Raw genomic sequence first — 12500 nt, forward strand, 5'->3', positions numbered from 1 at the left:
GTATCCTCCAATCAGCTTCTTAATTTAACAACCAATCAGAAGCCTTTGCTGGTCTAGTCCTTCAAAGTATGTGCCATGTTTACAAGTTGTCAAGTGCCAATATTTGCCAGGCTCGTTAGCTCCAGCAAAACCACCAAAAAGATACAAAAAATATCACTCAACTTTTTGTTTATAGGGTAGTATTATTGATATGTTGCTTCGTCTTTCTTTGAGTAACATGGTTTTCATAGTATAATTGCAGCTTGATTCCTCCCTCTAATGTTTGAGTTGCATGGCCCAAAATGCCAGAAAATGCATTTTCCGGCTAAAGCCCATCGTGTGGGTCCTCCGGATCCACAACCGTCTACTTTACAAAAAAATCCGGCTACTTAAAACCTTAAAGAAAACCCTGAAATGTCAAAATATCATGATAATATCAAAATATCACCATGAGATGGCATACTAAAGTGGATGTGATCAAGTGTTGAGGGGCTTGATATTTTCATTGATATTATCATGATAATATCACAATAATCTCAAGTGTTTGCCTGGATGTGAAAAAGTGTTGAGGGGCTTGATATTTTGATATATCATGATAATATCACAATAATCTCAAGTGTTTGCCTGGATGTGATCAAGTGTTGAGGGGCTTGATATTTTGATATATCGTGATAATATCACAATATCATGATAATATGAAAATCTCAAAATCTCACAGTCGATCTGATAATTATTATGATATTCTGCAATCGTGCACCTTAGTGACACTGAGGCAGACAAGGTCGCGCCACACATTAGCTCATGTTATGGCTCGTTTTGCGCCTTTTATCTTTATGGTGTTTTATTGCAATGGTTGGCGAACTGACCATTTTGATAACTTAAACACAAAAGGGTTTAGTCTGCACTGGTGTAAAAGCACTTTTAGGAGGCCCGCAGAACAAAATTTATTCTGTATCAGCAGTTTAAATTCGTGATCACTCGTGTGCAACGTTGACATTCCTTTGTTATCCATGTGCCATTCAAATCATATTGTTTGCAATGTTGCGGTACTTTGTTGCAGTTGCCAACTGAAATTCTCAGGATCAATTTATTGGCCCGATTTTTCGTATTGGTTACACAAAGTGTTCTTTATTGTAAGTCAAATCTATTTTGTTCACAGGGTGAACTACATGTATTTACTTAGTGGAGTAGACAACATCAATAAAATTATTAGAAATAACCATGATAATCACTTGATCAATAAAGGTTGTATGATGGAACTGAAGGAATATAAAAGATTTCTGAGCTCACATTCCATACAACTCTTTGTTAGAATGAATGACAAAGGGCTAACACTTGCAATCATTCTCATACCATGGTTATTAAACTGGTTGCATTTCCAAAAATTTTGAAACTCCATTATTTTAATTCCTACTCTGTACTTGCTTAAGCCTATCCAATGAAGGCTGGTGCACCCAGCATTTTGACAATTAAGACCTCATGATTGTAATGGGTCATGGTACCAGTAATACCGTGACTCTTCTTGGAAACAAATTGCTGGGGTGTGGGTGGGCCCAGCAGTGCAAAGCTTGCAGCTTGCATTATTTACATGTATAGAGAGGATTACGAATCCAGGGGCATGGCTAGGCTTAAAGCATGGGCTTACCACAACCACTGCAGTTACCTTTATTATCTTCATACTCTGCAAGCCTCTTAACACTGGACATCAGGACATCATCATATCCAAGGAACTCATCCAATAAGAAGCGACTCAAACTGTCACCAAAACACTTTTCAATTACTGGGTCTAACAAAAAAATATCTGCGGTCAATTACCAAATACATGACAGGACAGAGCAATAATGAGAAGCGGGTGCCACAACACCCACTTGAAAAGTACATAATTATAAGGAACAGCACATATCATGCACAATGTCTGAGCTTGCTTTAGCTTCGACTTTTTTTACTGGGTTGCCATGCATGGAAATCCGGTCAGAATATGAGTAGAATTTCTCTGTTTTTCATTTTTTTTTTCCATGCCTGCAAATGGAAAAGTCACTTCCCTGCTAAGTATTATGGTCTTTCTGGCCTAGTCTTCTGCGTGTGTCTTTGTTAGGTTTCAGAGGATGGTAGAAATGTGATGGACACAGTACAAGCAACGACGGTGAAGCCGATGTAATGCAAAGAATTTTCATTGGATCTTGAAACAAAATAATTATACCCTTATGGAGCTCAAGAATGGAATGTCAATTTGATAAGCAACACAAGCAGTGAAAATGAATATCTGGAATTTTAAATGTGATGAATAATGGATTTCCACAACAATTGCATCTTTTGCCGTCCGATATCAAATTGAGCTGTATTTCTAACATTTTACTAAGACTGTGGTGACAAATTCTCTGCTAACTTGTTCTGGTTGGATATACATGGGTTTTTCTTGAGTGGATAGTCAGATCTCTGTTGTCTGGCTATTTATAATTTTATCTAATTTTATTTATTAATTTTGTACTCAACTCTGCACAGTCTTCAGGTTAAAAAAAAACAATTCTTGTTAGTCAAGAGGTATTTGAAAGAAAGCTGCTTCATTATTCAAGGAAAAAGTTCTTCAGAAAAGGGTTTGATCCTGAACTTTGGTGAGAAATTTATTTAGCTGCATAATAATTTATTGTTTTTCTACACAGAGTATGTTGCTTGCTTGCACGCACAGAATTAAATAGGAAGGTGTTTTTTTGCATCTACCGTAATAGCAAATAAATTATGTTGTTTGTTGGCTGGAAAAGGTTTTTGTGAGATTTTTCTGCCTTTGCAGATTCATGGTGTTGTGTAAATATTAACTCATTTGCTTGCATGGGTTGAAGTTTGTGACCTCTCGCGGGAAAACGTACACTAACGCTTTTCCGGTTTTTTCTATAAAACAGGCCAAAAAAAATTAAAAATTGCAGTGTTTCACGGGACAGAATCTCTTAAGTCTGGTCTAGGTCTCCCTGGCCGGTCAGCAAATAAAGCTAAGTATATATTAATAAAGTCACATGAAACGTTTCATCGGCTTTGTTCTCCATAAAAATCCATCTTGAGGCCACTTAAGGTAATTTTCGTGTATATTAGTTCCATGACGTGCCATTTAGTAACTACATACGACTACATAATAGACCTCATCCCTGAGGCAAGAGGTTATAGCATTGTTCAATCAAAAATAGGTTACATAGGATCCTCCATGTAGTGTTATTTGTAAGGGAAAAAGCCGCGCCGCCCCGCATCATGACTCCAGGTGTCCTGTTTTGACAACCTTGTGAATGTGTTACTGCACTATGAAAGGTATTCTGGGTGATTGTGGGTCATTATAATTATTTGCTATTGTTTTTCAATTATTTTTAAAACAATTCAAAATTTAATTGTTTGATATTTTCAATATTTTGAATTATTAAGTAAACATAAATAACAGAATGGGTTCGAGTCCACAATCCCTCCTCGTTTTCCAGATGGCCAGTGCAGAGGCCCTAAAAACGAGGTTAAGGCCATGAAATACTTGTATTGGTCTTCTTTAATAGGTGGTTTCGTTTGTTGTGGATCATTGTGGATTATTGTGGGTCGTTGTGGATCGTTGTGGATCATTACGGGTTTTAGTAACTATGTGGCAAAGTGTTGGATACCCATTGGGCCCCCATTGGAAGTGTTGGAAAAAGTGTTGGAAGTGTTGGAAAACCCATTGGAGGTGTTGAGAAAAGCTGCTGAAAAATTATGTGCCAAGCCATGAAAAAAATATATTTTTCGGAAAAACCTGTTGGGAAAGCAAACGCAAGCCGTTCTAGGTGTTGAGAGTAAACAATCATTCATATGTTCATCATACGCTGTAGGAAAACATTAAACAAGTTAAACTGTTTGTCTTTACAATTGTAGGTACAATTTAATACTTTCAAAGTCAGCGGTGCCATTGATCTGTTTGCAGCGATGAAACACCACGTTTATTTCCTACTTCACAGAGACGAATTAGCGGATTTCTTTGCTCCCTCCATAATAAAACATAAAAAGAATTATTATCTTAACTGAAACGACGTCATCAATATCTTCTGTTCGCTCTAAGGCAAATTCACCGAACCGAACCGCGAATGCTATAATTTATTATTATTATTATTATTATTATTATTATTATTATTTAGAAATTTGCATGCGCTTCAAGTCTGCAAAACAAAAACTCAAAAGGTAGATTCAAAATGCGTCATTTACCTCATAAACCCCACATGGAAATCTGCCTGATCCTCACTACATTACATGTTTTGTATTTATTTGTGTTGAAAGTTTAAATAGTTAGCAAAATAGAAGTACTGGTCACGCGTGACATAAAGTGAGCATTGATAGCTTTCGATTATTGTTGTGATGGCCGATTAATTCATGTAAGCTAAACCTTTTTAATATGGGTGCTTAGACCTAACTACTGTTGAACAATGCTTTTTAAAATGGGTGTTGAGACTTAAGTAAGCACTCTTTGAGATGCTGCTTACACATAGATCAACAGTACTCATTTGAAATAGTATTTTTAGGGTAGTCCATTTGGGTAGTAGATGGACTGGGGGTCAGCGAAATGTACCAACCCTCTACAAAACAAAGACCCAAACCATGCTCAAACGCATTGTTCGGCGCTAAAACAGTAAAATCAATAAGGTCTTTGTTTTGCCCCCTTCAAACTACAAAATGAAGTCCCTCAAGCTTGCTAAAAGCACTTTATTTCACGCTTTAAACAATAAAATCGCCAAAAGAAATATGTTCAAATTAAAGTAAAATTTTCGCCAACTCAGTTTTGTTCCTTATTAATCGGAGGATGTTCTGGCCAAATTACACGGAAATCAGTCAATTGCACATACCCTATTTCATTTTTTTGAGGGGAGGGATTTCCCAGAAAGATGCCCTCAAAATGTCACACATCTTCGAAGAGAGGTGCCAAGACAAAAAGGCGATAGCCAATGAAATAAGGAATATCAGGCGTTCCTGCTAATAAAGGAAACATGAGCTTCGCCGGAAATTAGAGTGTGAATGATCTGTACCGAAGTACCGAAACAATGGATCAGACCTGCAATTACAAGAAGATACCTTTTCATAATTGAACCTGCCAAGTTTGCTCTTTTTGGGTCCTGTTTTTTTTCTCTTTTCTTTTTTACACACAGACGTTTCTCTTTTCTGGCACAGGCGTGAAAAGCGTGGTAATACATGAACTCGAGTGAAAAGTCTTCCAGTCTTTCGGCGGACAATGCAGAGGCGAACGACCCACCCTCCCTTCCGACCGAAAATTGCGTGGCTCAGCCTGCTGATCAATATTTTCCCCCACACAGTATTACGACTGAGCATGAATATGAATATTTTTTAATACAATACCGTTTGTAATAAGAACTGTTAGATGACAGCCTCCATGTGCAACACTACATGTATAAGGAGACAATGACACTTGTTCAAGATGAATAGAACAATGTCTGAACAATGTCTGAAATAAAATATTTGTCTTTTCTTTGTTATTGTGAACCCTCGTGTAATATGGAAAAGCCCTTTAACTAAAGGCATAAAGCCTCTTGAATTCGTTTGTTTTAGAATCGAGTCTGAGGGGGGCATTTCTACAAAACAAAGACCCTATCAATTTTACTGTTTTAGCACCGAACAATGTGTTTGAGGAAGGTTTGGGTCTTCATTTTTGGGTCTTCGGTCTTCATTTTGTAGCCACCCCCGATTTGAACCTTGTCAAGATCACAGGGTAAACGTTTTTTGTTTGATATTAATTTTTGCCGTGAAAAATCTTGACTAATGCATTCTCCTCAGGAGTTGAAAGCATCGGGAAATCCGTTGGTTCAACAGGCTTTGTATTCCGCGTCGAAAGCACTAAAAAGCCATGGGAAAGCATTAGGAAAAATTGACAACTGTTTTGCATTAAGTCCTTATTTGACATAGGCAACATGAACGAAACGTTGGTATGACCATTTGTCAGATCATTTTACAATTCCCCAAGAATATTGAGGCTTGAATATTTAAAAGTACTTCCACTTTCTGCATCCTAACACATCACCGACTCCCCTGTCCCCACGTCCCTGTCCCACTTTTCAATACAACCTGCAAAAACAGTTGGTGACCCATTGGTAACCTGTTGGAAAAGTGTTGTTTCCATAACGCTGACAGGAATTCTTGCTGTTTAGTCATTTTGGTATAATTTGGGAAGCCAAAAGTATTTCTTAAAGCTTATCTGCTGTGAATTAATTATGTTCTTGACCTTGAAATTTAATTTATGCAACAATTATTTACAAACAATAATTATTGTGACCTTCCATATGACTTCGATGCTAAAGGTGATAGCACGGTCACACTTCATTAGCAAATTCTTTTGTTTCATAGAACACGCTGGAAACAACAAAGCATGAGCAGTCGAACAAAGAAGCATGTTAACCTTTGAAAACAAAACAAGTGTGCGAAATGACACAACACACTAGCAAGAGAGCACACGAAATGTGCTCATTTACCGGTACCTCGCTTGTCGAAGAGCCTCAGGAAAGGACATACTGGGAAATATGCCACTTAAGGTATTCTCAGACTTCAGACAAAAAAGGACATATGATACTCATATATATGACTGTTATTAAACTATCGATCACCATTTTGGAATGCAATTCTCGAACACGATGGAATCAAATTGGAAAATTTCTCACACCTTTCAAAGTAAACAGACATCTAAATCTTCAACTGACGCTTGTATTTCAAAGTCTTCACAAAGGTCAACTACCTCTGTCTACCTCAATGTCGGATGGGTCTCTACGTTCGTCCTCAATTCCACGAAAAGCACTTCACTCTGTGTTGAATGTCGAGAATGTTTATCGAGCGATTAACGTTACCTAAAGTAAACCAGTACGAAAAACGAAGTACAGAGGTCTCGTAGAAATAAACATGATCTATTCAACCTCGAACCAGGATCTCTCTTTCCTCTTGGAACCACCTTTGCACAAAGACTGAGACATCATCTTCTCAGCCATCAACTGAACAGTGAGAGCCGTTCAATTCAGAACCAACCTTAATTTAATCGGATAAATAGCAAAAAGGTATTTCAAACGTGGAAAAAAACCTTATCGAAGACAATATATCCACCTGATTGGAAACTTAACTATACGTGTAGGCAGCTGACTTTTGAGCCTCTAGCGTGACTTATCGAAAGTGTGACAACATTCTGCATTCGCGGCAACTGTCACACAAACGGTTTGCGTGGAAGGTGTTCTTGTCGCTCCCTTGATAAACAATTCTTTGAGTGGGATTTTTGGTAACAAAAGGTTTTCAACTGATATTTATTCTGATTGCTATTACAGCTGTATGCAGACTTTGTGCAAACGTACTAAAAAATCATCATATCATTGCAACATTTGCTCACACGTGATACGTAAATGTAACTCCCGCTGTCGATTCCGCTTTCATGTAAAATGCCTACTTAAAGTAAATAATTATTAGTTGTGTTAATTATGGCTATTTCCATATTTAAGAGGCCTGGCACCAGTTGTTTGAAGGGTGGATAGTGCTATCCACTGGATAAATCACTATCCACTATAATTCATGACAATTGATTTTGCTAGTGTTTAGCCACTAGATAGTGATTTATGTATCTGGTGGAACGCGTTATCCACCTTTTGAACAACCGAGGCCAGGATAGACTTTGGATACATGTAGCAGGAAGAGGGCTGTGGTGTGGAAGTCATAGTTGCCTTTTCCCTCCTGTCCAACACACACACACATGCACCTTTAATAACCCTAAACCTAATTCTTAATAATCCTGCAACAGTAATCACAATAATTTATACATGTATTAATGGATAATGAAAACTTACCCAGTTCAACAAGCAATACTGGGATACCAAGTTTCTTCCTAGACTCTGATGAAAGTCTGAGAAATCCGTACTCCAAGGCATACTCAACAGCGTACTCCTCTGTTTTATCTTCTGAAAAGGCAAATTATTATTTTTTGTTTTTTTGGTAATTCTGTTGATGTTGTTGCCAAGGATCAGAAAAGATCTCCCCACTCATTGTCAATGTTGCAGTTAATTTTTGTTTTCAGTTAGTTTTTATTTTCAACTAGTTAGTTTTCTTCTAATTAGGTGATTTTATTTTTAACTAGGTAATATTTTTGGAAGTAAGCTTAAGTTTCTTTTTTTTAACTAGGTAAATTTCTCAAAAGCTGGTTAAACTTTTTCTCTCTGGCACTATTAAAGGCCAACAAATTTTAGTGATTTCAGTCAAATGCTCAGCTTAGTGATTTGGGTTACTGAGCACTTATTTTGAATGATCATCTTTCAGGTAAGGTTAGGGACACTGCCCACATTTTAGGAATGAGGGTTAATTCCATTCAGTCGATCTCTATAAAGGATAGAAATGTTGGAGCTGCCATTGGTTGGTGGGCACTTTCTAAGCATGGAATCAGCACATTTTATTAAACCCATTTGTTACCAACTTGCTGGCTGATTTCTGTGTAATTCTTGAAGCCCCCTTTTCACACACTCTGTGTTCTTGGGACAAGATTTGAAACATTTCCCGTTTTGAGAGCTACTTTCTTGATGTTTGCCGTTGCTGTAAGCCCATTTCTTTTGAGTTATCATCTGATGTTCCCAGTTTGTTAATTGTTTCGGCTCAGACCGATCTTTGTTTCTTGAAAGGCCACGTTTCTTCCCTGTTTTTCTTTCAAGAAATGTTTGGCCTTGCTGTAAAAATCATCTTTTAAATAACAATTTATTTATGAGGGAGGGGTAGCACAAGTAGAACAGAGAAAAGGAGGGTCTTGTTCTTTTTTAGACCCCCTGAAAAACCAAGCCCCTGTTTTTTAACTACACCCGCCAGAAAAAGAAAATCCTTTTTTTGACAGTTGATTTAAAAAAAACACATAGTTAAAAAAAAGTTACCTAGTTAAAAAAAATTACCTAGAAATGAAACAAAAAATTTACTGCACACATCAACAATCTTAAAAGCAGGTGATGTTTTAAATAGACCTTTTACCAATGTCATACTTTCCCAATTTTCAACCAAAAAATAGGCCTCACTGCTGTTTATCTTGACCAATTTAATAGTAAATAATTAGATGAAGGTTCATAATCTAGTTGGATACTCACGAAAATTTGGAACCCCAAACGTGTCACTTTTTCAAAGAAATGTATGGCAGGGGGCAAGAATTGCGCACATTTCTTTCTAAAAATTGCTAAGTAAAATGTGGTCACATATTTTCATGAGCTTCTAACAGATTCTAACACTCAGGTTCTGTAATTTTAAATTTTACTATTAAAACATTCTCAATCAGAAAATTTATCTGAATCAGCAAGTGCAATGCACAAAAGATTATTCTTGCAATTGGAAATAAATGTACATGTATAGTGTGGAACTTATTAATTTTGTTGTCAACTGAGAGAACTACAGCTGGTATGCAAAACATCATACAGCAGAAAGAAAGGGAAATGGATCAATGCCAATCGACTGGTCCACATTTTCCTTTCAACCTTGCATATTTTCTGCACCAAATGGAGGCTATTGTTTATATAATAATTTTTTATTCTACAGGCAAAAAAAGCCTTGTGCTAAGTACATTTTCATGCATATTTTGGGCATTTTGTTTTTATTGCCGGTATTCCTTGCATAAAACAACACCTGAATACACACATTTATTAAAACAAAAACAATTTGTTTGCCAAGGACATGTTACCCTCACCCATGAAGTTACAAAAATTAATTTAGGTACTTTAGGGTAGATGGTTTATTCACCCCTGGCAACAACCTCAGTGAAAAAACTTAAGTTCCCGTAGTTTAACTAACAGTACTTTCAACAATCCTCACAACTTACCTTCAATCTTTATGGGTGCAAGGAGTTCAAATGCACTTGGTATAACTGATTCTGTTGCAGAAAGATGATTCTTTTTTGGTTTGTTCTCCAATGAGTGTCTGTGCTGATCTCCCAAAGAAGACGAGTTATCTTGTTCAGATTTAACATCCACTACTAAATGACTTACATTGACATGAAAATGTTCAGAAAGACTGCTATTGGTAATATTAGTTCTTATGGTATCATTTTCTGGTAATCTACTCATTGCAGATCCTCTTGAAATAACAACTCTCAGTACTCCATCTCTTGGCCACTTGTCCTTGATATGGTCTAAACAGTCTATAGGAGTCCTTGAAAATGCATTGTGTATGTAAGCCAAGATCACAAAGCAAGTGATTGCCTGTCAAGAAAAACAAAAAACACTTTTACAGGCTTGAAACTTGCAAGTCATTACAAGATGGATATTAATTTTCTGTATTTATTTAATACTCTTACCAGTATTTTAAAAGTGTGCAAAATGCAAAATTTTGTGATGGTACATGTACATGTACATGTTTGATATGATAATATTATTGTTCCTAGAGAAACAAGTAATAGCCATTTTTTTTCCATCTGATGATGACAATGATACTTTTCACTGGTTTTGTATTACTTTGGGTGTGTGGTGGCCCTCTATTGCCTATCTTCTACAACAATTACAGAATGTGACAAAATTGTGCTCTGTTTTCACCCGCCTTGACAATCTGGTTGGCCTAATTAATTCTACCATTAACAACTTTATTTTGCATAATGCCTCAGAAAGCAGGGCAGTAAGTAACCTGCGATCAGGCGCACTTTTTTTTAGAGAGGGCCCGAAAAGGTACGCCTGATACAATTTCTCATCAAGTCGTCTGCCACCCACCTGTCAAGAGTGATGTTCTCTTGTGTCATGCTATAAATGTGAGCCAATCAAAGTTCACCGGAAATTACCAGCATGTTGCAATTCAAGAGAAGTTCTCTATCTGGAATGTCTGCGAAGTCAGATTTTATCCATACATGTAAAATCAAAGCTACCAGTATTGTTGCATTTGGTGCTTTTTTTCTGTTTAAACCATCACGGAACAAAGGATTTCAAGATAAAGTCACAGAAAAGTTGAATCCCCATGTTATCAGGCGCAATCAACAGCACAACAAAATTTATTTAAACTCGAATATTCATTAAAGTCAAAGATGCCAATTAAAAATATGCTAATGTCTCCGAGGAAAATGAAAGTAGCAGCAGCTACTCAACTATTAATGTCAGTAAACCATTTTGCAGCACTTCCATAAACAATGTCAAATTTCTCTGTCAAGCTCAGCTGATTCCCAGATTTTTGCAGCGCAAAGTTCTATTTGGCTCTTTTTGGATTCACGACTTGTTGTTTCTGAATATGTACCAAATGACTTCCCACAACTACAAACAATCTCAAGTCAGTGGAAGTGGAACAATGCAATTATTTCTAGAATGTTCCCGACTGTGAATAACACCATGGCAAATCCCGTAGTACATGTAAGTACAACTATAATGTCTTCTTTCAGACAAACCATTCTTTGGATGCATTCTCTCTGCTCTTCCTTTAAAGATTTGTGAAAAAAATCATTGTTCCTTTCTTTCACTATACAGGCATTCTTTCAAAGACAACTATCAGAACCTACCAAGGATAAGAGTAGTTACCTATTATAAACCCCCTCAATTGACGGGGACTCTGCTAAATGCATAAAATGCTAGGATACAAGCTGATTGGCAACGGACAAAAAGGACAATAGAAAAAGGCCTAGGCTGGACTCAAACCTACAACCTACATGTGTACATGTAGCCTGTTCAAATCCTGCAAAGTACTCTGATTTTCCAGTTGCCCTTTTGGCCGTTGCCAAGTAGCTTGTATCCTATCCTTCCCACGGGCACATTACACCTTTCCATGTACATGTATTCAAGACATGTACTTGTACAAAGCACAGTCCTCCCAGCCAAGAGCATCATGAATCACCACATACATTTCTTTTGACCATACATCAGGGCTTTCAAATTTAGCCGACGCCCGGCGCAAGTCACCGACTACTTCAAGCATTTGCGTCTGGTACTTTTCGTATTCCAAATTCTATATTCCGTATTCTACACAATTCTGTTTCACCAAATCATAATCTGCTTTTTTCGAGGAAATAAATGAATGCGGACTGATGAACAGTGCGGCTATTACATATACGTTTTGATCTTCGAAGCGAGAGCTTTTTTTAGCAGGAAAGTCTGCTCGTGTTCACGGACTCTCATTTGAACGTGCATGTATCGGCGCAGCAGCAGCAAACGATGTTGTCTTTTCTGTCAAGTGCGGAGAAGTCTCGAAGAGAAATAGGTAACAATAATTTTAGGAATAAGAGTTAACAAATATTACGTGTTGTTGCAGTTCACTGTTCTGAAAGTGACGATAAAACAATATGCCAAGGCTGAAATGACCACAGTATCTGCAGCTGTAGCGGCATCCGCGTATTGAATGAGAAGGCAGTCTCTCATGAAATGTTACTCATTATGGTCTTGACTGCACCAAATGTATTTTCAAGAAAAGACTGAAAGAAGTCATAACGAAAAAAGCCTTCAACAGCGCAAGTGTTTTGAAATTCAGACAAACGAAACTGCAAATTGCAGCGAATCGAGGTAGAAAGGAAACAAGACCGCTGACGTTGTTATGATAATACTTCATGTATGTAAAAGGAA

The 12500-nt window shown here is 37.2% G+C and overlaps 1 protein-coding gene across 1 annotated transcript in view; it reads right to left on the reverse strand.

Annotated features, from left to right (window-relative positions):
- LOC137974283 (membralin-like) overlaps positions 1-12500 on the reverse strand; it is a 32708-nt gene that overhangs the window by 18814 nt on the left and 1394 nt on the right. The window contains exons 2-4 of the mRNA XM_068821156.1: positions 9794-10172; positions 7800-7910; positions 1643-1765 (exon numbers count right to left, since the gene is read on the reverse strand). Of these exons, the coding sequence (XP_068677257.1) occupies positions 1643-1765; positions 7800-7910; positions 9794-10172 (613 nt within the window). The remainder of the gene's footprint in view (positions 1-1642; positions 1766-7799; positions 7911-9793; positions 10173-12500) is intronic.

The sequence above is a fragment of the Montipora foliosa genome, chromosome 10 (assembly GCF_036669935.1).
Source record: "Montipora foliosa isolate CH-2021 chromosome 10, ASM3666993v2, whole genome shotgun sequence".
Lineage (NCBI taxonomy): Eukaryota > Metazoa > Cnidaria > Anthozoa > Scleractinia > Acroporidae > Montipora > Montipora foliosa.